Source organism: Gymnoscopelus braueri, assembly GCF_963280865.1.
Source record: "Gymnoscopelus braueri genome assembly, chromosome: 21".
Lineage (NCBI taxonomy): Eukaryota > Metazoa > Chordata > Actinopteri > Myctophiformes > Myctophidae > Gymnoscopelus > Gymnoscopelus braueri.
In genome coordinates this window covers 21,244,234-21,272,013 of record NC_137623.1, presented here as the reverse complement: position 1 = coordinate 21,272,013, position 27,780 = coordinate 21,244,234, and the positions used below count along the sequence as shown (strand labels likewise).

Below are 27,780 nucleotides of genomic sequence, written 5' to 3'. Positions count from 1 at the left end.
TTGAGAACCACAGGTTTTAATGACAGGGGAGAGCAGAGCATTTTTGTACCATATGGCAGTGGTTCTCAAAGTGGGGTCCTTGGGGGGGCGGGGGGGGGGGCAGATCTGCAAGCTCACAGTGCGTCATGAAGCAGGTACTGTGCATCTGCTCTTTTTTTAATTCTTTGAAAAATCTCCAAAATGTTTGGAAGATAAAAGATGTTTTTCTCTTCTGGAGGTCCCTGGCACAAAATATGTTCAGATGGGGTCCACTCCGCATCATTCTTTTGGGGGTCCTTGGCACGAAAAGGTTTGAGAACCACTGTCATGGGGTAGCTATTCTAACAACTTGGGTGCCTTGCCTGTACAGACTGTCAAGTGGTGTAAATGATTACATTTGTAAAGGTTCAATCCCTGAAGAAGACCTTTCCAGGTCGAAATGTTGGTATTCATTTAATAAATTATCCTGCATTGTGGCTATGAGTGTGTGGCCCTTTCTTCACTATTACATTTGTAAAGGTAACATCAGCAGGACCACCCAGTTGCCCGTACTCTGCAGCTACCTGGATAGACTCTAGTCTGTGTATCTATGCCTGTTGCTTTATTATTATTGAACATTTGTTTAAACTTTTACAGCCAAGGGTTCTCTATAATAATGCAAAAAAATATTAATTTAACAATAATACTGTAGGTAATGTGGGTACTCTCTGAGCCACAATTCACTCTAAATGGTGCGCTGCAATGTTGACATCAGATTAGGAGACGGAAAACAGCAGTACATTTCCACAAACAAATTAGATTTCTTATCGAAAAGGTATTTAACTTTGTCATGGTGAATGTTTCCACATTTCAATGACCGTAATAAAATGATCTCCAACTGCTATTGCTCATGCATGTATGCCAACAGTAAAAGTGCACAACAAATCCAATAACACATTTTTCTTAAGGGAACGTTCGATATCAAACTGGGGTTTAGCCAATAGTCATTACCAATCCTGTTTTACAGTATGCAAGCAACAATAATGGAAAGGCAAAGGGGAAGCTCACACACAAGAAAGGTAAATGTCCAGGGAGGTTTTGCGGATGCACAAAGTTATTTATTATGTTATTTTTAATATAGTGTACAAATTCATATAGTGTAGAAAAAAAACCACCAAACACCAACAACACAGGACATAAAATATGGCGATTAAGCGAAACAGGCCCAACATTTTAGAGGGAAGATTGTATATCCAGAATGTCGTTCAACTTCTTTACTGCAGAAGCATAAATGGCCCTGTAGAGAGAAAGATGTGACAATTCATTACAACTCATGTAGACAAAATACAAACGACACCTATTTTTCATTGGTAAAGAAAATATAGAAATATATACGCTGTAAATCAGTGGTTCTCAAAGTGGGGTCCGGGGGACCCCCAGGGGGTCCTTGAGGGGGTTCCAGGGGATTCCCAGCAAAAAATGTGCTAATACAGCATCAATCATTTTAACCCCTTTATCCATATTTCATACATTGGCTATTCAAAAATAGCAGATGTACAAGCTCACTGAATCATTTTGAATTGCACAAATCTTATTTTCTGCTTTTTAAGATGGGGGGGGGGGGGTTCTCAGCCAAATACATATCAATTTGGGGGTCCTTGACATGAAAAGGTTTGAGAACCACTGCTGTACAGTACAGTACATACTTCAGTTAAAAGAAAACAACTTAGATGTTGGAGTGAACAATCTTGTTCCCTTACCTCGGGATGTCTCCGTCTTGGTTTGCTGTGATGGCAGAATGATTCTGAAGCCTCCTGTGCAGAGACAGCGCTGCGCTCTTCAAACCTGCTTTGAACTTCCCCGCTGAAATGTACAGTCACACACGTCTTATTTTTGACCCACATCTTTTTCAAAGCGATCCAAAAGAGATTTTTTTTCCTGTTTTTGTTACAGACATAACAATGACGACAGCACCACTAAACTGTGAATGCCTTGAACGCTATTGACCGTATTAACCACTTAAAAACCCTATAGACCGTATTAACCACTTAAAACCCCTATATACACTTCTTTGACAGATGTCCCCCGGGGGTCTATACTAGGCCCCCCCTCCTTTAAATTGAACACAAATCTTCTCTCCTGGGGGCCCCTGGCACAAAACATTTTCAGACTTCATAGTTGGCTTCATAGACTTGCTTGACAGCACTATCATCAGCTTTGTGACAATTCATGTTTTTCTTTGTACTATGTTGAATACTGTGTATTTTCAGACATTACTTACCCACTTAACCCCTCAATACCATGGCTCTGTATTTAGTCTGCTCTTTTTCCCCTCTACACCAAATATCTTTGCTGAAAATGGCAGATCTATAAACCCACAAGCTGTGAGCTTGTAGGTTGGCTATTTCCACCAAGAAAAGGGTCGCTAGGGTTCAAATGGTTAACACGGCGGCCATTTTACTCTTATGTCACACACCGCCCACCTCCCTCAGAGTACGACACGAGTAAAATGACGGCAGCGCAACTGTGGTCAATGTGAACTCACTGTGGCTGATGACAGATAAGATGTGAAGGACCGCAGCCAATTCAATCAGACTGTCGATGGGCTCAGACTCCAGAAACTTGTCAATCTCTGTCAAAAAGGCTCTGGAAAGGAGAAAAAAAAAACTATAAAAGCCCACGACTGAAATTTGTGAAACAGTGTGAAAGGAGCCCACAACACTAGCACCGTTTCCTAAACAATTAACACAATATGTAATATGTGCATTGTTCCCGCTGTTCTACATACTGCCAACCAGGGGAAGAAATCACAGATTGAGGCTTTAATGAGATATCTGAGACCATTAGGGTTTTATGGAAGATGCTTCTGCATATACTGCTAGTTTGACCACTTTAAATGCTCTCATCTTAAAATAATAAACACAAGTAGAATATCTACAAACTCTCAATGCGTCACAGATGCATTGAGAGCTTGTGGATATTCTACTTTAGCTGTGCAACATGCTTCCATAGAAGACATGCTGACTTCTATGGAATCCAAATTACTGAAATCAGTCGTGGTGACTGAGAACTTTAATCCATGTGTTGTGACAGCTAAATGAGTGTCTATTGCCTTCCCCCCCCCTGAGCACAACTTAACTACATTTCTTTCAAATCTTCTGATTTATGGAAGAACTGATCTGTAAAATGACCTGAACCTGGAGTAATGGCAGTTACCTGGTAACATCGGGTGCTTTGAGGACAGCCGCCAGCAAGACGCTGGACAGAGGACGCAGTTCTTCCACGGTCTCCGGGACCATCACCCCTTCAGGATGGGAAATCTTTAAAAGATATAGATTGAACATAATTTTAAAACCAAGGGAGAAAGCAGCAATCTGCTTGTTTGTAGAGTTAAGTGCTGGGGGGCTCCCACTGTAGTGTGTATCGTCCAGGGAATTTATCTTATTGATCTAGAATCTACATAAAAGTAACAAAGCAAGTCCCTCATTATTGTAATCTAAATGCATGCTGCCAATTCAGGTAAAAAGCTATAATGCTATATATAGTGATATGGAAACATGTAGGCCTAATTATAATGAGGATTCTTTTTTCAGAGACTGTCAAGGTCATTCTGGAAGTGAGGGGCTTATTTCTACAGAGTTTTGAGTTGGGTATTTTCCAGTGGTGTAAAGTAACTAAGTACAATTTTGGAGGTACTTTTACTTTACTGGAGTATTTGCAATTCTCTATACTTTTACTTCTACTCCACTACTTCTCAGAGACAAATACTTTTACCGGTACTCCACTACAATTATTTGAAATTTTTAGTTACTTTGTAGATTTCTTTCAAAACATACATTAGCCACTTCAGTCCTATATACATTTCTGCCATTTGAAAATTGCCGATCTACAAGCCCACAATGCGACGCATTGTGAGCTTATAGATCTGCTATTTTCAAAAGATTTCCATACATTTGAAAAATTGTGAAATGGGACATTCTGCATAATGAGTGCTTTTACTTTTGGTACTTGAGTAAAAGTACAAAAGTATTGGCATCAAAATATACTTAAGTAAAAAAAAAAATCTCTCCCACCTTCTGGAGCACATACTGGCTCTCCACGATGACGGCAGCGAAGACGGTGGAGAAGATGTCATTCAGAGGGTTAGAAGGCTTTCCCTCACAGCTCTGCACCACTTGGAGGAAGTCTGCCAGGCCAGGCACTGCTGAGTCGCACAACTAGAACACAAAGAAGAGAGGCTCACAATAGAAGTCAACTCTGACGTAATTTCTCTAATAACAAACAAGGACTTCTTGTTTGTGACTTCTTTACGTGCAAATACCAATTACACAACCTTTGTGCTCAAATGTTGACTAGTATACATCAATGTAAATATACATTACAGGTTACGCCTGATTTATACCGAGCTGCTCTGCGGTGTCTCGCACCAAAAAAAGTGTGACGTGTTGTGAGCTTGAACATCGACCTGATGGTGCAACCAAGAACCTATTATAAATCAGGCTTTACTCAACAGTCGTAAAGGAGTGTGAATCCCTACTCTCCTTCAAAACCGCTCAAAAAAAAAAAAAAAAAGTGTCTGCAATTGGAAACTGGCCCCTGTAAAAGTCAAAGCCTAGCCCCTCCCCCCCCCCCCTCGAACAGTTTACTGTACATATTTTTGTTTTCAAACTGTTTATATGATGTTTTTCATAGTAGCGTATATTTGTCTGTCATTAATGTTTCAATGAATTGAGTACAAAGGACCCCAATGAAAACAAGCCATAGTGCTTTCTTGGGTTTAAAATCCTCTTAGCAGACCTTGTATTGAACTGTACTTTCCTGTGCTTTTTTTTGCAAACTGCTAATAAAGTATTCAATCAATTCAGTCAAAAAAAACTCTACCCAGAAATAAATGTATAAAATAGAAAGAAAAATCTCATCAGCACAGGTTAACACACCTCCTTTCCCCCTTCTGGGTCTTTCCTGAGACGGCGAGAGAGCAGCTCCACGATCTTCTGGAAGATGCTGGCCACCACCCCCAGAATGACAGTCGCGGGGTCCTCCTGCTCCTCTGAGGCATCGGGTACGTCGGTCCTGGCCACCTCCTTCAGGACAGACAGCAGCAGGGGCACGCACAGGAAGCCTTTCTCTGGAAACACAAACACACACATCATGAACACTTTTTAACACACTTTTTATTCACCGTTTCCTAGGCTGTGTGTTTTCCACTTCCTGTCGATTTCATTGGATATCATTGGTCATCTGACCAGTTTCATTGGATCAAATCGACAGGAAGTGCACACAGCCTAGGAAACGGGTGAATAAGAACATCTCAAGATCTTGCATTAACCCATTAAGACCTGAGCCCCATTAAGACCTGAGCCTGATTCTAAATCCTAACAGTTCTCTGAAAAACCTGCAGTATGTTGCTGTCGGGTAGAAACCTCTTATCTCAATTTTTATCTCAATTTTTTATCTCAAATTTTTCTCGTAAATTAACGCCCTACTTGATCATACTACAGAGTCACACGAAAGCATCAAAGGTAGCAGATCCACAAGCTCGAAACGCGGCGCGAAGCGAGGCGTTTCGAGCTTGTAGATCCGCTACTTCTGCTACTTTTGAATTTGAATCCTGAAAAGTAACAGTTTGGGACATATGAGGTTTCCACCCGACAGAGACTATAACTAAAATCTGAAATGACACGGATACTTTCCCCGGTTTAAAGGGTTAAAAGACCTTTGAACAGGTCCGAGTGTGCGGATGCTCTATGCTAGAAGGCTAGGCTGAGGCCCAAACCGAACCGAACGGCTTCCGCAGAAGGATTCATCATTACCAATTTCTGACACCAGTTTTACTTTTGAGTTTTCTTGTCTAGAAATTCAGCTCGCAAATTGAGACACAGCTACTGTTCCCCTATTCAAGTCTTTTTTTTCCATCTGTGACCAAAGACTTGCTGAGCAAGACACCTACCTGACTGAAGGATGCCAGAGCACAAGTGGAGGATTTGAAACTTGAACTCTTCGTCCCCTAAAACCAGGATGGCATCTCGGCAGACTGTTGCAAAGATCTGGTAGAAACATATCACAGTAATGTTACAGGAAAAAAAAACGTCTCTTTTTTTTACACCAAACAAGTGAAAAACTTAAGTGGTAATTCCTAAAATTCCAAAGAGCATTTTTCACACTCAGGCAGTGAATAGTGCTCTGGAACATTTCTCCTCTTCAACAAAACTCCTCTATGCAGGAAAAACTAAAACTTAAAACACTGCTTATGCATTGTGGCTAAATTGTACATCCTATTAGAGAGGGGGGGGAGCGGCTGTTTCAAATATCTGATCAAGCAGCCATGAGGTGACAGAGTAATGGCACAAATAAGGAAATACACCGGAATACATACAAGCGGAATAATATGGAAGTGGGAGTGGGAGGCAGGCCTGTACTGAATGTCGACTGAAGTGGAACAATCTAGAAAAAGTCTAAAAAGCAGCACGGCGTGTTATAATAGAAGCTGAAGTACAAAAGAAAAACATCACGCTAATAAAACCACAGCAACAGTCCATCGTTTTTACATACAGTACTGTGAAGGACAGGCATTGGGGAGGAGGGTTAGCCATTGTTGAGCAAAAAGACAACACTTTTGAACGCTGCAATTCAATGCACAATATTTGTAAGACTTAAAACGTTTTTCAGGTGAACTTGACTGGCTGGATAACATATAGGAGCATCTTGGTTGCACCTGCTGAGTGACTACAGTTGGAGAGAGAGGTGTCCAGCTGTGTTGATGTCTCTGCACTATTTCTACACAACCATCGATCACAACAATTATCTTCTGCATATGCTGACAGTTTGGCTGGCTGTTGAAAAGCTTTGAGTACCATATTGATTGTTAGCAGTGCATATGGATTTACAATCTCAAGTGGTGCAAAAAAAGTTGTTGAAAAGAAATAAGTGGTGAGATGGGTGGGCTGTGTGCATTTCAGAGCGTGTTCAACATATTTGTGTTCTGGCTCGGATCAGTGGAACCAACATTAAGTTCCTATGAATCGGTATCACAATAAAAACATATTTTTTCAAAGTTGTAAAGAAAAAATACCATGACATTTAAAGAAAAAAAAAGGGCCAAAAATGGTCCGGACCATTTTTGGCACTCAATGTGTTAATGTGCAACATTGTTTTCTCACTCAACAGCAAACAAACCAACATACAGTATGAGTGTATAGTATACAGGGTATCTGTACATTTCTTAAGTGTCAATTTAAGAACTTTTACTGCGTCAAAAGTAATCAACAAACTTTACTAGCAAAAATGTTTAAACATTGGCCAAATTGTCAAATATTAGAGGCAAACATTTTGAAAATAGCAGATCTAGATGCTCACAACGCCTCGCAAAGCGAGGCGTTGTGCACATGTAGATCGGCTATTTCGTGCCGCGCTGTGAGCTTGTACATCTGCTATTGTTGAACCTTTCGAAGTGTTTGAAGAATTTTGCAATTTTTTAACACAAATCTTCTTTTCTGGGGGTCCCCGGCACAAAACATTTTTAGATGGGGGTCCGCGGCCAAATGCATTTCAATTTAGGGGTCCTTTGGCGTGAAAAAGGCTGAGAACCACTGCCCTACAGGATACTAAATAGAACTCACCTCCACTATCTGTCTGGCCAGGTCCAGCTGTGTGTCTGGCTCAGTGTCGTCTCCCTCGTTGTGGCGAGCCGCCAGGAAGGGCAGCACCCTCTCTGTCACCCATGAGGCCATGTGCTCTACAGACTGCAGGTAGTCACGACCCTCTGACACCTGAAAGGAACAAACAAAAGAAAAACCTTTAAAAATGTCCCATTTCATGTCATTTACGTACATCCTTCATGTAAAATTACTTCTTACTTTAAGATAGTAATGCTAATGACCGTAAAATGTCTGTAATCTTACATGTCTGTAAATGTCTTTTTCTTTCCGTCATGTTCTAGTTTTTATTTTTTGTCATGTTTTTTTAATCATGGATTAAAGCAAAATTAAATCTCATGATTGACAACAGCGTGCCCATTACACACTAGTGCTATGTTTCATAAACAACTAGCCACAATATGTAGAATTATGATGTTTTGGTAGCCATACAGCCAACCAGTTGAAGAAATTGCAGATTTAACCTTTGCTTTTGATCATTAGGATTTGTTTTCATTATTTTTGCTAGTTTGACCACTTCAAATACTCTTTCATCTTAAAATAACGAATAACCGAAAATACAATCTACAAGCTTGCAACACGTCACAGAGCTTGAAGATTATGCACCTATTTTCGGTGCATGATGTGCTTTCATAGAAGACATGCCTCACTCCTGATGAGCCTCACTAGCTGATGCTATGCATCAGCTAATTAGGATCCTAATAAAACAAGAAAAAGAACAACGTATAACAAAACTATGCATACTTTTAATTGTTTAATTGTAAAATTCTCGTACACTTAGGCTCAATGTAGCCTGACAGCGCGTCAAAGGTTCGAGTCCCGAGCCCGACGCCCTTTGCTGCGTGTCATTCCCTGTGTCTCTCTCCCCGTTTTCCGTCTCTCTTCACTAATACTATCCAATAAAAAGGCAGAAAAAGCCAAATAAATATCTTTTAAAAAAAAGTATATACATTATGTATTTAGTTTAATCAAGTACTTTCTGTAGCAGTAATGTATACTAAAACTTTTTCACAATTTGGTTGAAAGGGAAACCTTTGTTAATCCCGTGGGGGAAGTTCAGTTTCAGCTTCACCCAGCTGTTGGCTGCTCAGGTGGTCACGATGAGCACTCGGGGGGGAGCTGTTAGGGGGTTAAGTGTCTTGCTCAGGGACACTGCGACACATAGACCAGAGTCTGGAGGCCTACTGGTGACCTTCTGCTTACCAGATGGTCTCTCTAACCACTAGAGGTTCTCAAACGTTTTTGGCTCAAGGCACCCCTGTAAATAACTTTTTCATCCACGGCACGCCTGAATTACATTGTTAATTTATAGAACCTTACATATATGTCATATTACGGGACGAAAATATGTAAATCTTTCCCCCTGAGATACAGTCACGAAGAATATTTAAGAGAATATCTGTTTCCATTAGGATAGATTGAAAATAACTTTATACTTGATGTTTAACCACCTGAACCCCAGCATCCCTATTCTGGGGGAAGCATTCGGCAAAAATAACCGATCTACAAGCTCACAACGCGTCGTGAGCTTGTAGATCTGCTATTTTTGGCGAAGAGATTTGGTGTAAATCGAAAAAGAATGCAACCAAGTACAGCGCAACTCGGTATCCGTTTTACAGAGTGTAGAGGGTCTAAGTGGTTAAACTGAAGTGAAATTGATTAATTCCAAATATTAACAAAGTATTCGGAAGCACCCTGCCTGGACCCTAAGGTGCCACGGCACCCACTTTGAGAAACACTGGACAAAAACTAGTACTGTGGTACTTTGGACTAAGTCATCAGTAACCTTGTAGTGCAAAATAGGATAAATTATTATTTTGTGCACACAGGAATGTAAAAGGGACAGGAATGTAAATGGACTTGTAAGGGAGTTAACTCACGTCATGCTGCAGATGAATACTCAGACGGCCGTGGAGCGCTAAGGCTTTCAGGGCCGTCTCTACAGTGGGATAACCAGGATCCGTCTCCGCGGAGCTGAGATGAGCAAACAGCACTGACTGTTGAAACAAACAGTCACATAAGTTCATGCATCTTCTCCTGTAAGCATACCTGACTATAACATGTATGTCTGTCTATATAGTATAAACAAGTAAGACGCGCGAACGCTGGAGGCGAACGCAGATTCGCCTCGATCTCCAGGCTTTTATTGCTTAGTTTTGCTAAAAAATAAAAGCCTGGCCCAGCGGGTCGGTGTACTCGGAGGTGGAAAGACTGGTGATGCGAGGTTACTCGGTATGAGGAAGTGTTTCATTTCGCAACCAACCAGAGTGCAGTGGGCGTCGCTCGTAATGTTGTGTTAACGGGGCGGGGGTTGACGGACAGATCGGTGAAGCAATGGGATCAGGCGCAATCTCTCGCCGGCGAGCCAATGAGAGAATGAGAGCGTGAACACAGACGGAAAGAGACCATAAATATGGGACAGACAGACACACAGACACACACCGCAAGCACGATGATATAGTAAGCTCCACTTGGTCGGAGACGCATAATGATATACATTATACATAGGGCTGTCACGATTACAAATTTAAGTTGACGATTAATTGTCACTCAAATAATTGCGATTAACGATTTAATTGTGTGTTTCATGAACATATTGGAACATATTATGAAGCCTTTAGTTTAAAGGCTTATAATCAAAAATTGCACAGGGCAGATATGACAAATAACTGAAACATCCAAAGAACTTATTGACATATTTAATAAATGTATTTTTATTAAAAGCAGAAATAGCTGATCTAAAAGCTTACAACGCGTAAGCTTGTAGATCTGGTATTTCAACTTTTTTTAATATATGAAAATGTGTGAACATTTTCCAACATGGAAACGATTATTATGACATGCATTATATGCAAAAATAATTGCGATTATCTCAAATAATTGTGATTAGACGATTATGTAATCATTGTGACAGGCCTAATTATACATACATACTGTATAATATATATTGTACTCTATAAAGTACAATATAAGTAGTAGTCTTTGTGTTTTTCCCCATTCAAAATCCTGTAGATTTTGAATGGGAAAAACAGACAAAATGTTCACTCCTGTGGACATGGGTTTGACATCAGGAGTCAGGACTTCAGTACTCTATAGTATGGCGATGTAAGGTTTACAGCATGACTGAGGAAATGAAATGGTAATGAACGGTAAACCACCAACATACCCTCCAAGCCTCAAGGACTTTGTGGAGCTGCTTCAGTGGTCCGTGGCTCAGAAGCAGACCCTCCCGAGTCGACTTACGACTCAGCATATACTCCAGGTACGCCAGCGCCAACTCCGGTTTGGCCTCCTCCGTCTCCTGGATTCGGACCGTACGCCGGTTATCATCTTTGCCCTGTAGTTCGATAGGAAGACATTTTTAAGCCACTGTGATGATGCATGCTTGGATAAAACTGGATGAGTTATCTGAATGACCCTGGCGGTCTGCTTAAGCACAAGCGAGTGTCTCACCACAGGCTGAGCCGCCTTGCTCGCAATGTGAACGAGAGGTGAGCGTGTTTTAAGTGATGAGCGATGCTGCGTCAGCCCAATACATCGGCTGGGACATTTGCATTCCTACCCCCAGGCCCGGCGGAGTAAGAGCCAACCAAACAGAATTAAAGTTTCTGATGAGGTCGCGCTGGTAGCATAGTGGCTGAGAGGCACAAAATGAACACTTCATCAAATTCAGAGAAGTCCACCATTTACTTGTCAAGCTTATTTTAATTGCTTTTTTTGTTTCATTTAGATAGCACAGTAAAGGAAAGGAAAGCAAAGGCAGAGAAGGGATGACATGAAGTCATATAAATCAACGCATAGAATGGACATTTCAAACCATAGCAATGTTGTGCTTCCATGTCAAATACAGAAGAGGATGCATCAATCTCTGTGACTTGTTTGTTTGATATGAAGATGTGTTGGTTAACTTATTTATGGTATTATTGGTGATAAGTATCACAGAGTCCCCCAACAAAGTAGATGGTAGTGATGGGTATTGGCAATAGAACCTCACGATACAATAAGCATCACGATACTTGGGTCACGATTCGATTGTATCACGATACATTGCGATATATATTGAGATGAATCACTGGAAGGCGAACTAGCTAGTACAGCGACATCTAGAGGAGCGGAGTGTGAGAACCGGACTTCTACCATCGGTTTCTATGCATGGGAACATGCATACTTTTCTCCAAAAGTATTGCGATACTACGGCCTGGAGTATCGATACAGTATTGGGAAATAAAATATCACGATATATTGCCAATGCCATATCGATTATATTGCCAATCTCTGGTAGATGGCTGTGAAAATGAATACATCTACGCATTATGAAAATTATGAAATTTTGCTTGACGATAATTGTCGCTCAAATAATTGATTAATTATTTAATTGCGTTTGTCGATAAAAACAGGAACATTATGAATAAAAATAACATTTCTGTTTAGGCTTTTAGGCTTCATAAACAAAAAAGGTGCACACAGGCAGAGAACTTAGATAATTTAATAACTTTATACTTCAAGCTCAAAACGCTCCACATCGTGTCACGTTTTGAGCTTGCAGATCTGCCATTTCCAATATTATTCAACATGGAAATGAATATGATTATGACTCAAATAATTGAGATTAGGCGATTATGTAATAATTGTGACAGTTCTACGGTCAAAGCGTTAATCTGCTGAGCTGCTGGGGCATGCCAACTGTCTCTATTTTGTGAAGCACAAAGATAAGCAGATAAGCGAGCACAGCCCTTTATCTCAAGGGTCAAATCAAGCTGCAGGTGTTGTGCTGACTCACCGCCGTCTTGTTGGACAAGGCTTTACTGAGCCAGTCGGTGATGAATTCGATGATGTCACGGGCCTGTCCCCAGCCACACACGCAGTCTATTATGTGGCTGTAATCGGCCGGCACAGCTCCAGGCTCCATCCTCCTCAACCTGGACAGGACTCCGCAACTGGGAGCACACGACACAGGTGTGCGTTACGACCACAAGGTCACACAAGGAAGCAGAGACAAATAGACAGGAGGAGGAGATGACAAGACGGATACGAGAGATCCAGGAGAAGACAAAGACACAAACAAGAGCTCTCACCTGAATGTTGGAACTGCAGCTGGGGGCATCAGAGAGGCCAAGAATGTCAGAGCAACAGTGCAGGGCTCATCCTGAAAGGAAAAGGAGGGATGCATTAGAGAAAGGAAACAGAATGACTTTCTTGAACGGTTAAAAAGCATCCCCAAAAATCACCGTTAACCACTTTCAGCCTGGCTTCCCTATTTTGGTGTGATGTAATTATAGGCAAACATTTTCCTTGAAAAAAAAAAAAGTGATACAAAAATAGCAGAGGCTTTGTCGGGGGTCTAAGCGAACGCAATTGGCCCGTGTTCGGGGGAGGGAAGCCGGGCGGGGAGGGTGACATTGGTCATTACACATACTCTTACAGGCTGGGGCGGCACCTGTCAGCAGGGAGTGTTGGGCGGGAGGAGTAGAACGAAGGCCCTACGTCCTCCGTGTGGGGGCTCCTCACTGGCAGGTGAGTCAGTAGGATACAACAGCAGTGACAACACAGACATGTTGGAGGAATTAATTGGCATAACGACTAAATTGGGGAGAAAAAGGGGGTAAAAAAGAAAAAATGCGTATTTTTTGCTATTTCTTGCAGAACAAAGTATATAGGGTTTAAGTGGATAAAAACCATAAGACCATGATTTTACCGTGAATACATGGAAGTACTTGACCATGACCCTGCTGAACTTGTCAGCGGTGTACGTCTTGGACTCAATGTTTTTCTCCAGGGCCTTCTGGACACTTTTCCACAAGATGACCACAACCTCCAGGAGGCCGGCCACCAGGGTCTGGTTTTCCACCGACAGAGGATTCTCACCCTGCAAAGACCAGAATATACAGTGTGTGTGTGAATATAATACTGCTGTAGCTCCCAAGGTGCTTTGCCACTGGTGATCAGCAAAACAATTATTCTGCTCCAATCAGTATTTATTAGTGTACCACCAAGTGAAGTTTCAAGAGTCAAAAGCTAAAATGTGGGCTTTCGGTTCAGTTTGTTAGTGGAACCACTTTGCATATTTGGAATATCATATACCCCTGGAGGAGTTTAGTAAATTAGTCTGTAAACGTCTTAATATCTGTAAATGTATTTTTTTCATTTTTTGTCATGTTATGTGTAGACTGCCCCAACGCTCCTGATTTCGTGTATAGAGGGGCGGGTGTAAAGAGCCGGCGAGAGATTGCGGCTGATCCCATTGGTTCACCGATCTGTCCGTCAACCCCCGCCCCGTTAACACAACATTACGAGCGACGCCCACTGCACTCTGGTTGGTTGGGAAGTGAAACACTTCCTCATACCGAGTACACCGACGGGCTGGGCCAGGCTTTTATTTTTTAGCAACACTAAACAATAAAAGCCTGGAGATCGAGGCTATGTTATGTGTGGAGCCCAGGAAGAGTATAGTGTAAAGAAACATGCACACATCCACCATACAGAATCATTTTGCAGAGTAGTGTTAAATTAAATAAATTGCTCTGTCTTACGATGCTGTTCTCCTTGTTGGTTTCGTTAAGCTCACTCACGTCCCCGTGTACCGCTACACATTTGTTCAGAATGCGCCGAATACCCAGCATCAGCTTCACTGAGGAACAAAAAGGAAAGCAAAATATATGAACGGCGAGTTGCTCAAAAGGTCATAGAATAGCAATAGTCAAACGACAAAAACTGTGCAAATGCAGAAGTGCTTTAAAGGATCAAAAGGATGGTTATGTCATCTGCACTAGGCTATGGCAGAAAGCTGGATATACAGTATTATTGGCACTGGACCGGATATTTGTTGATAGTATTCATTTTATTGTTTTATACTATGTTGATGAATTGAACACATTGGAAATGCGTCCCCCAGACTTTTTTGTGTTATCCGTCTGACTGTACCTCGTGCCGTTTACATTTTTGTCTAAAAAAGTATTCAATCCATCAAAAACCCAAAAAGCAATGAAAAAACATCGTATTATATTGTGTGATGAGAAAAGGTTTTATAGTATGTTGTGTTATTTAAATTGTATAGACACCAGGCCAAGAAATTCAATTTAATGACATTTAAAGCACACAGAAAGTAGTTAGTTAGTGTTAGTGCTGTGTGCCATTGTAGGGGCAGTACAGTATATCCCCGGACTGCAGACTCACCTATGTTGGTGGGGGCTGTGTATAAATGGGCGTACTGATAGAACTTCCTGGCAGCCTTGTGGTTGGTTTGGAGGAAGCTGACGCACCGGACGGCCCAGACCTTCTCCGGCTCGTTGACGGGAAAGAAGGACTTGAACACGAGGTTGACGATGCGCCTGGAGACCGGCGGCGAGTCGGAGACCAGGCGAGCCAGGAGGTGTTCCATCTTACACACATCCCAAAACTGAACACAGGAGGGAGCAGGAGGAGAGAGAGCCAGAGTTAAGCTATCGTCCAGTGGTTCTCAACCTGAGGGTCGGGACCCCCAGGGGGGTCCCCACATGATTTTGGAGGGGTGCCCAGATGACAGTAAAGTGACAATTTAATGACTTTTAAGACCACTTTAATACCTAAAGAAAAAATGAATGAAAAAATATCATTACTGCATCAAAAGTAATCAACCAACTATACTATATAAAAAAATAGTCAAAAGAGGCAAAAAAATTGAATATAGCCAATCTACAAGCTCACAACGGAGCTTGTAGATCTGCTATTTTTACAATATTTATCAGTGGAGTTAAACTAAATGTAATGTAATTTTGGGTGGTCCCCAATTTAAATATGATTTATTTTGGGGGGGTCACGAACTGAAATAAACTAAAGGTAAAATAATAAATATTCATTACAAAAGCATATGGATTCCAAAATATATACAGCCACACATATATAAACAATAACTATATAAATAGGTAGGTATACACTATGCCACAATATGCCACATAATGCTCAAAAACACCCACACTCACCTTGACAGCTCGCACTGCCTTAACCTTGATGAGCAAGTCAAGGAACGCCACACGGACCTTCTCAGACTTATCGTGAATGCTGAACTTCAGAGTAGGGAGGAGCTGTTCCATCAGTGGGTGACTGAGAGGATTGTCCAGGATGATAGCCACGCACTGGAGGACACATCAAAACAACAAACCAACCATGAATTATCATTGCAATAAGCCTGTCCAGCAGGTGCCAATAGAGTTTCTCATGCAAATCCTGTTAGCAGCGGGGGTTAATGCTAATCAGTTCGCATCACTTAACGAGGGCCAGCTAAAATATTTAATTCGAGCCCCTGGTATGATTTGTTACGCTTTCCCTAATTTGTGTGTGAGCTTGTACTTGTAGAGTCAAAAAGTTAATACCTACAATTTTGGCCAGCGGGCAACAGTACCGCTCCTGCAAATCCTGTTTGCAATGGCAATAACGTCCCTCCGTGGGCAATACAAAAATACGAAAAAAAACAAGCAATGCCTACTTATGCTACTGGAACTGATGAAAGCTTGCACAGCCAGGAGCCTAGCAAGTATCTGGACAGGATTTAGTTTCACCTTGGGGAGGTAAATATCAAAAGTCTGTAAGACTACTTGTGCTTAGGGATGGGACGATAAGTTATTCTCGTGATTAAAAAAAAATGCTCAAAATAATCGTATTGCAGAGATTTAGATTTATCGTGAAATCGTCCACTGTCATACACTAGGATAAATTAGCTTTTGTTGAGCTGCAAATTCAGCACCACTTAAACCCTCTATACTTGATAAAACGGACCTGGAAAGAGTGCACTTGGTACGCTCTTATTTCAATATCGTTAATCGCAATTATTTTTGCCACAACAATCGGGACATGTAATTTCCATATCGTTCCATCCCTACTTGTGTTACTCTCCTGGATAATAATATACACCACCAGGTTCCAAAGCCAGGGAATGGAGGGAGACGCTTGTATTTCTTTTACCCACCTTTAAGACAGTGGCGCGGACGTCTGGGGAGCTGCTGTCATTGGCCAGCTCCGACAGCAGCTTCTTTATGAAGTCAGCGATGATGGCTGGGGGAAGGACCTCCCAGAACTTGGCCAGGATCTTACACACACCCAGCGTCGCTGTGGAGCGTACCAATGGGTGGACGTCATCCAGGAGGCTCTGAGAACACACAAACACACACGTGTATAACATCAGCAACACATCAAAACCAGTCGTGTAAAGTAACTAAAGTACATTTACTCAAGTACAATTGTGACGTAAATACTTTACGAGTTTCCAGACCTTATGCATAATGTGTACTTTCTACTTTTGGTACTTTAAGTACATTTTGATACCAATACGTTTGTACTTTTACTCTTGAAAAAAAATTATTCCGGACTTTTACTTGTAACAGAGTATTTCTACATTGCAGTGTTGATACTTTTACTTTATACATACATACATTGATACTTTTACTTTATACATACATACATTGATACTTTTACTTTATACATACATTGATACTTTTACTTCATACATACATACATACATACATACATTGATACTTTAACTACATACATACATAGATACTTTTACTACATACATACATACATACATAGATACTTTTACTACATACATACATACATACATTGATACTTTTACTACATACATACATACATACATTGATACTTTTACTACATACATAGATACTTTTACTACATACATACATACATACATTGATACTTTTACTACATACATACATACATACAATATATATATTACAGGGAAATTGGAAAACCAGGGAAATTGAAAAAGGAGCGCTCGTTTTCACCCCCCAGGCAATTCTGTAGAACCAACACTAGAGGGCAATGCGAGCCACACTAGACTAGAGCCCCCCACCACACACGCGCGCGCGCGCGCGCACACACACGCACGCGTGTGCGTGTGCACACGCACACATACACACACACACACACACACACACACGTGTCTTGGATAGTAACCCATGAAAAGATCTATTCTCCCCCTATCGGTTCACAACTCGAACGGCGCTGATTCGACTAGCAGACCCCGAGTCGCCTCCGTCATGGACAATAACTATTATCACGTGTGCGTGTGAACGCGTGTTCAGCATTCCCCTAGCGTAGCTTCCTGGTTGCTATGTGGGGAGGAACAACAAAAGCCAGGTCCGCCTCGCATCAAAGCCCCGCCTCGCGCCGCCTCCTGGTCCTCGCATCAAAGCCCCGCCTCGCGCCTTCTCCTCCTTGCGAGGAGGAGTGCCTCGCGTAAAAAAACCTGTCTCGAAAAGCCCCGCCTCGCACCGAAGCCCCGCGCCTAAAAACGAGCATACCTTTCCAATTTCCCAACGAATGCCAATTTCCCTGTGACATATACACTATATAAATAAAAAAATCACACCCTGTGTGAAGTGGGCGGTGTCTTGCTAGCTAATCACAATACTGAATGGAGTCAACCAATCATGTACAAATAATAAATACATTTATTGAAACACTCTTTATGATGGAAGAAACCATAACTTTAAAAAAACTAATTTATGGGTTTTTTTAAGTTATGGTTTCTTATATAGGGCTATGCACATGTGTCATGTGACACTGGCCAATCACAGTCCTGAATAGACTGTGATTTTACTTTTTCCACCACTGGTCAAAACTTGAATCAAAGTACAGTAGCTGCAGCACTGGGATGAATCTAGGTGAGATATCTTCGGTCACCACACATTTAGTAACCTAACCACATGAACCCTAGCGTGTCCCTTTTCTTTGTAGGGCTGAACAATTAATGGTGTGGCCTTGGTAATAAGAATGACGTCATGTCAATCAGAGTCAGTGGGTGGTTACTATGGTTACCATTTATACCTGGCAGTGGGTGATTGTGTGCAGAGAAGGCCACACAGTCATGCCGTGTGTTGCTGGCGGCGTTCAATGTTATGTTCTATCAAGTGAGTTTTATGTTTATCGGAATGGCTTTATGCGAATAAATGGATCGACATATCCAAAAAGACAAATCTGGACATTGAATTCATCATGCAAGTGTCCACTAAAGTCAACCCAGTTTCCCCTCGCAGTAGTAGCCTATAGGTACAGGCTCTACAACTGCAATTTCCAAATCCAAATCGTGGCTGCAATTTATCATATTAAAGAGAGGGTCCAAAACGGACTTCTACACCGGGTATTCTTGTGTTTTAAGGTAATATTTGGTCCATTAATCCAATACAGTACAATATTAATTTCAACATAATTAGATATTTTCCCACAATCGTTCAGCCCCAATTCTGGGGCGAAAATATTTTGTGTAGAGGGGGAAAAAAGGAGAGGGCCTGGCAGAGACTCCAGTTTAAGTGGTTACGTTGTTACTCATCACTCTTGCCTGTTACCTCACCCTGCTTATTTATAACCAAAGGAAACAGTTGCATTGTGCTGCTGTGCTGCTCACCATCAACATGTCGAGTTGTTTCTGAATGGTCTCGTCAATCTTTTCGCTGCTCTGACTGGGGTCGTGGATGGCAAAGGCGTCGGTGAAAAGGAATGTCGCGTTTGTGCGCACCTCAAAGTTAGCCGCCTGCAGAAATCAAGAGATGAATTACCTGAACATGCTAGTTTTTACACGGAAAGAAATATAATATACAGTGTAGAACAGACAGTATTGGAGGGCTGCACAGTTAATCGGAAAAAAAATAATAATAATTGATTTCAAGTAGGCAATTAATTCACACATCTATTTTTGGCAACTGTTGCACATGGTGAAAGTTACAATAATAATATCTAAATGAGATTATAATGTCATACTCGTGCAGCCCTTTTAAATTTGTGTAAATTAAACCAAAAGTCAATGTCTTGAGAAATCAGCATACACTTAGAGCTCTCCAGAGAATGGGCTTGTAGAGTTTATACAGCATCTCATCCACCTTTGGAACAGTCTTCCTGCTGTGGAAACAGCTTATAATCTACAGAGAGAAAATATAATGTAAACACACACACACACACACACACACACACACACACACACACACACACACACACAACTAGAAATACTGACAAAACTAAACGGCAAAGAATAGTATTTGTTTTGCAAATAATCTATTTCGCAGATAAATCTCATTTTGTCTAAAGCAGGGGTCTTCAACAGGGGGTCTGGGACCCCTAGGGGGTCCTCAGAGTTACTACAGGGGTGCCGCCAAATCTTTGCGTGATAGGAACTTTATTTTATTTACATTAACCATTTGAAAACTAGCATCCCTATTCTGAGAAGAACTTCAGCCAAAAATTGCAGATCTACAAGCTCACAACGCCTCGCGCTGCGAGGCGTTGCGAGCTTGTAGATCGGCTATTTTCGGCAAAGAGGTTTGGTGTAGAGGGGAAAAAAGAGCAGACCAAGTTCAGAGTAAACGGTCAACTTTACAAAGTATTGACGGTTTTAGTGGTTACATGTCTGAAAATACACATGAATCACATGAATAAACATGAATCCAACACAACACTGATGAGAGTGCTGTCAAACAAGTCAATGAAGCTTTCTATGAAATCTCTGAAAAAAAATCTGCGACACAATTTTATACAATGTGTAGTGGGGGTCCCTGCTTCATCTCTCTCTCAGGTAAGGGGTCCTTGGCCTGAAAAACGTTGAAGACTCCTGGTCTGAAGTCTAAAATAAGCTCTCTGTTGTGCCGTCAACTGCTGGTACGTTTACCTGTAGGATCTTTTTGTAGACAGGTGACGCTCTGGGGAGAAGGATGGCGTGTTGCATTAAGTCCTGTATACAGGCGCTTTCTATCTCCTCCAAGAAGTCTCCAGAAGCCTTCTTCCAGGCTCGGAAGTAGATGTCCGCTATACGGACGGTCACGTTTCTTAGGGAGTAAGAAAATGGGAGCATTTAATCCTCAACAGCAGGAAGGAAACTAATATTATAAGTACAGTCAAACTTCAGTCAGATATGGCTCGGTTGAGTTAACGGGTGTAACTCTTACTTGCTGAAGAACTGCAGCTGATTTTTGATGGTGCCATGAATCATCCAGATGAAGTTGACATGCCATCTAAACAGAAACACCAGGAACCGCTGTCCCTGTTAAGAGGACACAATGGGTCAGACTGATGGCTGCTCGCCTCTGTGGCAAAGACAAGGGATGGGACGATAATCGTCATTATCGTTTGTCGTGATAAAAGAAAACTTCACAATAATCGTATCGCAGAGATTAAAATGTATCGTGCAATTGTCCTCCGTCATATACTAGGATGAATTAGCTTTTGGTGAGCTGAACCCTCCTCTTGAACCCTCTATACTTGATAAAACAGACCTGTAAAGAGTGCATTTGCTACGCTCTTATTTCACTCTACACAAATCGATTTAGCCAAAAATAGCAGATCTACAAGCACACAACGCGTTTGTAGATCGGCTATTTTTGCCAAATGTTCCCCCCAGAATAGGGATGCTGGGGGTTCAAGTGGTTAAACAAGAGTGGCATTTCATGTTTTAAGCATATTTTGATTATCGTTAATCGCAATTATTTTTTACATGAAAATGTCATATCGTCCCATCTAAAGACACTACATGCAAAATATATATGGACAGGGATATCATCCTGTATACTAGGGCATTCACGAATAGTGATTTTTAGCATTCGAATTATTCGACCTATAAGCATTCGAATATTCGATTGTAATTTATTTATATATTTTATTCAATGGCATTGATGACTTGACTCAAGGAATGCGAGTTGACGTCACACCAGAGCTCACAGCTGCGTGTCTGTTGTAGAAAAGCCACTAAAACTTTTTTTTTATTTTTTTAGAGAGAATAATCGAATAGTGGTTTGATAGTCGAATAGTCGGTTTGATATTCGAATATTCGGTGAATGCCCTACTGTATACCCTGATCCACTTACATCATCGTGATTAATGTAATTGACATTTAAGAAGCACTGAAGCAGCAGGTCCTTCATCTGCTTGTTGTCCTCTGACGTGAAGTCCAGGCCCAGAAGTACATTATGGAGGGCCCACAGTCTCTGGATCTCAGCCCCCTGACAACATACACAACACAGGGGCACATGATGGCGTACATTGATACCAATACTTTGCCAATTTATGTTTCAATCAGTGTCGGTTGTGACCGATAACCAACTACCTCGTGATGCTAAAGAACACCTTTTCAATTAGGACGACTTCAAAGTGATCCAGCAAAGTTCACCTCTGTTACAATGCTAACATAACATTTGCAGTCATATTTTGAATGCTTCAGTTGATGTTGCACTTTTATACTCTTACTTATATTATTATCTTACTAACTTTAACAATTACTAATGGATATTTTATTTATTCCTACATCAGTCGTTCTCAAACCTTGTAATTCCAACGACCACCCTAACTTTGAGAGTGTACAAATGGAACCAAAAGTGCGCTGCTGGAGCTAAAGTGCCTGTGAGAAGCGCTCGAATAGTCAGCACTAATACTGTTGCTACTGAAAAAGCATGAAAGCCCAGTTGAAGCCGTCACTCTTCTGCACTTTTCCTAAATGCTGAAATGATTTGATATAAAAAAAAAGGCATAAAAACTACAGCTATTAATACTACATTCTTCTCGGTGTTGTCAGGAATGCAAAACAGTATGCTTGCATTGACAATTTCAAGACAAAAACCAGTGGTGGAAAAAGCACTATTTGATATACTATACTGAAATACAGAAATACTCTGTAAAAGTCCGGAATTCAAAATGTACTTGAGTAAAAATTAAAGTATTGGCATCAAAACTTACTTAAAGTACACAAGTAAAAGTACTCATTAAAATGTCCCATTTCAAGTTTTCACATGTTAAAAAATATTTTGAAAATAGCCGCTCACAATGCATCGCATTGTGAGCTTGTAGATCGGCTATTTTCAAATTGTTGAAATGTATATAGGGCTGAAGTGGGTAATGTATGTTTTGTAATAATAATCAAAATGTACAAAGTAACTAGTAACTCAAGTTTTCAAATAAATGTAGTGGAATAAAAGTACAATATTTGGATCCGAGATGTAGTGGAGTAGAAATAAAAGTATTGGAAATTGGAAATACTCAAGTAAAGTACAAATACCTCCAAATTGTACTTAAGTACAGTACTTAAGTAAATGTACTTAGTTACTTCCCACCACTCACAAAAACCCCCGGAGTTGAAACAGAAGTTCCTGATTGACATGCTGCATTATCAAAACACTTGGTTGGACACATCACATGGGTTAAGTTCACACACACACACACACACACACACACACAGGCCCATGTTCATATTACTGACGGATCTCTTTGCCGTGAAGGACTTCTGCAGGGAGATGAGGAATGCGGTGCGGCCAAACTTTTCCTTCTTTTTCAGGCCTTTCTTCCACCAGGCCTCAAACAGCTTCAGGATGTGGAGGTAGAGAGACTCGTCTGACACAGGCAGTGAACTCAGGACATCTGTATTTGAGAAACGAGGGGAGAGAGAGAGAAAAATCAGAGACCTACTCTCATGCAAGGACATTTGATAATAGATAAGATGAAAACTTTATGAAGGTGAAATTTGGTCATCTCAGTCAACTTAGATGGATTTAGCAACAGTGGAAGGCAGGTAAGCAAACGGCACAATACATTTGCTATGGACTTAGACAAATGTAAAACCAGTGGTGGAAAAAGTACTCATATTTTTTACTTAATTAAAAGTATCAATACTGCAATGTAGAAATAAGTAAAATTCCGGAATTCAAAATGTAGTAGTATTGGTATCATAATGTACTTAAAGTACCAGAAGTAGAAAGTAGTCATTATGCAGAAATGTCCCATTTCACAAGTTTTACAAATGTATAGAAATCTTTTGAAAATAGCAGATCTACAAGCTCACAATGCGTCACAATTGTATAAAGGGCTGAAGTGCTGTTTTGTAATAATAATCCAAATCTACAAAGTAACTAGTAACGAAAGTTTGAAAATAATTGCAGTGGAGTAAAAGTACAATATTTGCCTCTGAGGTGTAGTGGAGTAGAAGTAAAAGTACTGAAAATTGGAAATACGCCGCTAAAGTAAAAACACCTCAAAATTGCACCTAAGTACAGTACTTGAGTAAATGTACTTAGTCACTTTCCACCACTGTGTATAACCTCACCCTAGTAGTAACATCAAATGCATGTCTATGTCTTGATTAAAGTACACCCACCGTGAAGCCTGTCGGCACATGCCAGGAGATCCTTATATGCGTCGCCATCTTGTAGGACATTTATAGATAAAGTGGCCACCAGTGCTACGCCGTCCACAACAGACATGACGTGCGTCTAGGAAAGGTACAAAAAGATGGCCATATATACATTCATTTATTACACTGGACATCAATGTGATGGTATTTGGTGTGTGATTATTTATTTATTTTAATCTATTAACCCATTAAGACCTGAGGCGATTCTTAAAAATGTTTTCTAAATCCTAACATTTTTTATTTTTTTTAATAAAAAAAAAAGTTCCCAAGATTTTTCAAAAATAGCAGATCTACAAGCTCATAGTGCGGCACTCGGTGCCACGCTATGAGCTTGTATATCTGCTATTTTTGAATAGCCAAAGAAATCTAAAGTGACACAGATGCGTTTCAAGTCTTAATGGGTTAAGACCAGGAAAGCATCTGTCATTTTAGATGTTAACCACTTTAACCATTATCTTAAACTTTGGCTATGAAAAGAATAGCAGATCTACAAGCTCATAGCTTGTAGATCTGCCACACATTGAATGCCAATCGCGTAGATCTACGCGAACCTATTTAAAGCCGCAGCGTGCCAATCGCGTAGATCTACGCGAACCGCCGATTCCCATTGAAATTTCCACAGGTGCACTTTCCGAATTTTTTTGATCCATTTCCGTTTCCGGTTTGAAGACAGGAAACGGAATTATTCGGGTTCCGGTTTTTTCGATCGTATCCGCTTCCTGTCTGGGATCCTGTTTAAAACTCGATTTTCTCGGTTGTTGTTTTTCTCCTCGCTGATCACTGTTTAGCGTTGATCCGCTGTATCTTCAAGATGGCGGCTCGGATTTGGAAACTGTTTTCGCTGGCCGTTTCACACAGATCCGCTGTGTGTTTAGAACCAAATGAACGCGCACTTTTAAACTTATTTAGCGAGGTCTGTGGCGACATGAAAAAAACAAAAAAACAACAATAAAACGCTGGCACTGGTGAGTACATTATGAGATTAAACTCTGGCATGGAATGTGTTAAATCATGAACATTTGTGCAAATCTTTGAATATATTATATTTTTAAAGCGAACATTTTTAACTCAAAATTTGGTATAATCAGTGGTTCTCAGACTTTTTCATGTATTTGGCCACGGACCACCACATTTTAAAATATGTTGTTTCAGGGACCCCCCAGAAGCAAAGATTTGAGTTAAAAATGTTCGCTTTAAAAAAAATATATATGTATGTGTATATATATATATATATATATATATATATATATATATATATATATATATATATATATATAATATATATATATATATATATATATATATATATATTCAAAGATTTGCACAAATCAAAACCAAAGTATAAAATAATGGTTAAAGTGGATGCGTTCCCGGTATTTAATGGGTTAAATGGCAAGAAAGAAGTAGCTTGTACACAATTTGTAATTTACGATTCACCGTGGGACTAAAAAAAATCCAGCTATGAGACTCGGGAGAACTTTTCGGGCAAAGCATAAAGATTCCTGCGAAGCCAACAAACTGTAAACCGGAGATGTACCGATCTAGGACAGTGGTTCTCAAAATGGGGTTCAGGGACCACCTGGGTCCCTTGAGGGGCTTCCAAATTGACCCTTGCAGGTCTGCAACTCTGAGAGTGTACAAATGGAACCAAATGGACCAGTACGGGGTCCAAAGATAATAATAATATAAATAGTACAGTAATAAAAGTGCAACATCAACTGAAGCATTCAAAATATGACTGTAAATGTAATATCTGCAAATGTTAATATATCATCATGTGATAAATTAAGTGGTATCTGAATGGCATAGACTGGCATACTCTGGCATAATCACCGATACCAGCATTTTAAGCTGTATCGGCAGCTTTTCCGATACTGGCGGTATCAGTATTGGTACAACTCTACTGTAAACACACCGGGTCTGCAGACACACCATCCACCTCCATGCCATCCTCTCTGGCATCCTCGTCCTTCTGGCCCGGGGTCAGGGTCCAGCGCTCCGGGGGCACCTCGGCCAGCACCTGCTCCAGCAGCGAGTCCAGTCTGCTCCACAGTGTGTCTCTCTGCTCTGCAGGCAGCTCCTCCACAACCTCCCCAATGTCAAAGGGGTCTGTTCTCTCCTTCTGCTCCACAAAAACAGGTGCAGTCCAGAAACACAATGTCAGGGTATTTATTTTGTATTTGAGGTACTAGATCTAGTAGATAGATAGATCTAATAGATAGATCTAATAGATAGATCGATAGATCTATAGACAGACTTTGTTTTACAATGGTGGCATACGGAAATAGTGAAAATAACCGATTTAAGATGCAACGCATTGTGAGCTCGTACATTGGCTATTCTATCTTCAGTATTTCCAATTTTCAATACTACTTTCAATACTCCACTACATCTCAGAGGCAAATATTGTACTTTTTACTCCACTAGAACCGTTTGACTTTACCGTTACTTTGCAGATTTTGATTATTATCACAAAACATACATTAACCACTTCAGCCCTATATACATTTCGGCCATTTGAAAATAGACGATCTACAAGCTCACAAAGCGTTGCATTGTGAGCTTGCAAATCTGCTATTTTCAAAAGATCTTCTTCATACATCTTAAACGTGTGAAACGGAACATTCTGCACAATGAGTACTTTTACTTTTGGTACTTTTAAGTATACTTTGATGCCAATACTTTTGTAGTAGTACATTTTGAATACTGGAATTTTAACTTGTGCCAGAGTATATCTACATTGCAGTATTGATACTTTTACTTAAGTAAAACATGTGAGTACAGTACTTATTCCATCACTGTGCCCAGCCCTATGTCAGGGTATATGCTCCCTTTTGACAAACACTTGAATAGTCCCAGTCTGACAGCTGAACCAAAATATAACAGACACACATGGAGCAAGTTATCAGTCACTCAGTCAGTCATATACACACACAGCATGCACAGGAAGACAGCTGGATGCAGTGGTGGAAAAAGTACTTCAATTTTTACTTAAGTAAAAGTATCAATACTGCAATGCAGAAACACTCTGTTACAAGTCTAAGTCTGGTAATCAAAATGTACTTGAGTAAAAGTATTGTGAGCTTGTAGATCGGATCAAAATCAACGAAGTAACTATAGTAGCAAAAGTTTGCATTTAATTGTATGGAGTAAAACAAAGTACTCCAGTAAAGTTAAAGTACCTCAAAATTGTACAGTACTTAAGTAAATGTACTTAGTTACTTTACACCACTGGTCTGCCTGCTGCGATGACAGACATAACGTTACTTACATGAAGTTTAATCAAATGAAGGAAGTCCTCCACATTCTCTTTGCGTACAGCGTCTAAAAACGCCTCCCGTTTAGACATGTTGGTATTTTTCCTCCCCGAGGGACAGCCTGGGATCACAGGATACATAATACATTATACACTTTATACTTTTATATATTGATTGCTAGTTGTTATGTAGCCTTGGATCAAGACTATCATATAGGTGTATGTTATAGTGATCCAAGGCTACAGTTTACATAACATAAAATAGTTCAACGTTGCGTCGTTGATTGGATCAAGATTATCATAGATGTATTTTATCGAGACTGACTTTTACTTTTGTATCATAGATAAAACACACCTATAATAATAGTCTTGATCCAAGGTCTTAACTGTGTGAACTGTCATCAAAACTAAACCTGTACACCGAGGCTATAACTGTCAACAAGATCATGACAAAGTAAACAAACATGGCAGAGCTGTTGAGACAAGTTCACAGACAGACAGCTAAATCTGACAGCTAAAATAGAACCATTAAGTTATTCAGCAGCATGTCATCAAACTGATCATGATGTATTATACTCTTTCTTTATACAAACACGTAATGTTTCAAAAGAGAGGCTATAGAGTTACCTTGCTCTGTATGGATGTGTCTTGTATTCCACCGCAGACAGACAGTTACAGTGAGAGCCCGCCAGCCCGCGCAAACTTTGATTCGTTCTGAATCTGTTTTGTACGTCACTGTTGCCAGATTGGCGACAGAA

General features: G+C 40.5%; 1 protein-coding gene across 1 annotated transcript; it reads right to left on the bottom strand.

Annotated features, from left to right (window-relative positions):
• Window positions 1-544: 544 nt before the first annotated feature.
• Window positions 545-27,780, bottom strand: ncapg2 (non-SMC condensin II complex, subunit G2). Its single transcript, XM_080417964.1, has 27 exons — window positions 27,650-27,780; window positions 27,038-27,144; window positions 25,682-25,888; window positions 23,731-23,845; window positions 22,840-22,997; window positions 21,455-21,589; window positions 20,540-20,634; window positions 20,263-20,419; window positions 19,427-19,519; window positions 19,009-19,134; window positions 16,555-16,734; window positions 15,572-15,724; window positions 14,787-15,009; window positions 14,144-14,241; window positions 13,309-13,479; window positions 12,689-12,759; window positions 12,394-12,550; window positions 10,780-10,950; window positions 9,494-9,610; window positions 7,578-7,727; window positions 5,909-6,005; window positions 4,896-5,086; window positions 4,032-4,175; window positions 3,175-3,278; window positions 2,504-2,604; window positions 1,719-1,821; window positions 545-1,255 (listed from the first exon to the last, which is right to left on the bottom strand). The coding sequence occupies exons 2-27, from the start codon at window positions 27,113-27,115 to the stop codon at window positions 1,192-1,194; spliced, it is 3,459 nt and encodes a 1,152-aa protein (XP_080274090.1). The 5' UTR covers window positions 27,116-27,144; window positions 27,650-27,780; the 3' UTR covers window positions 545-1,191.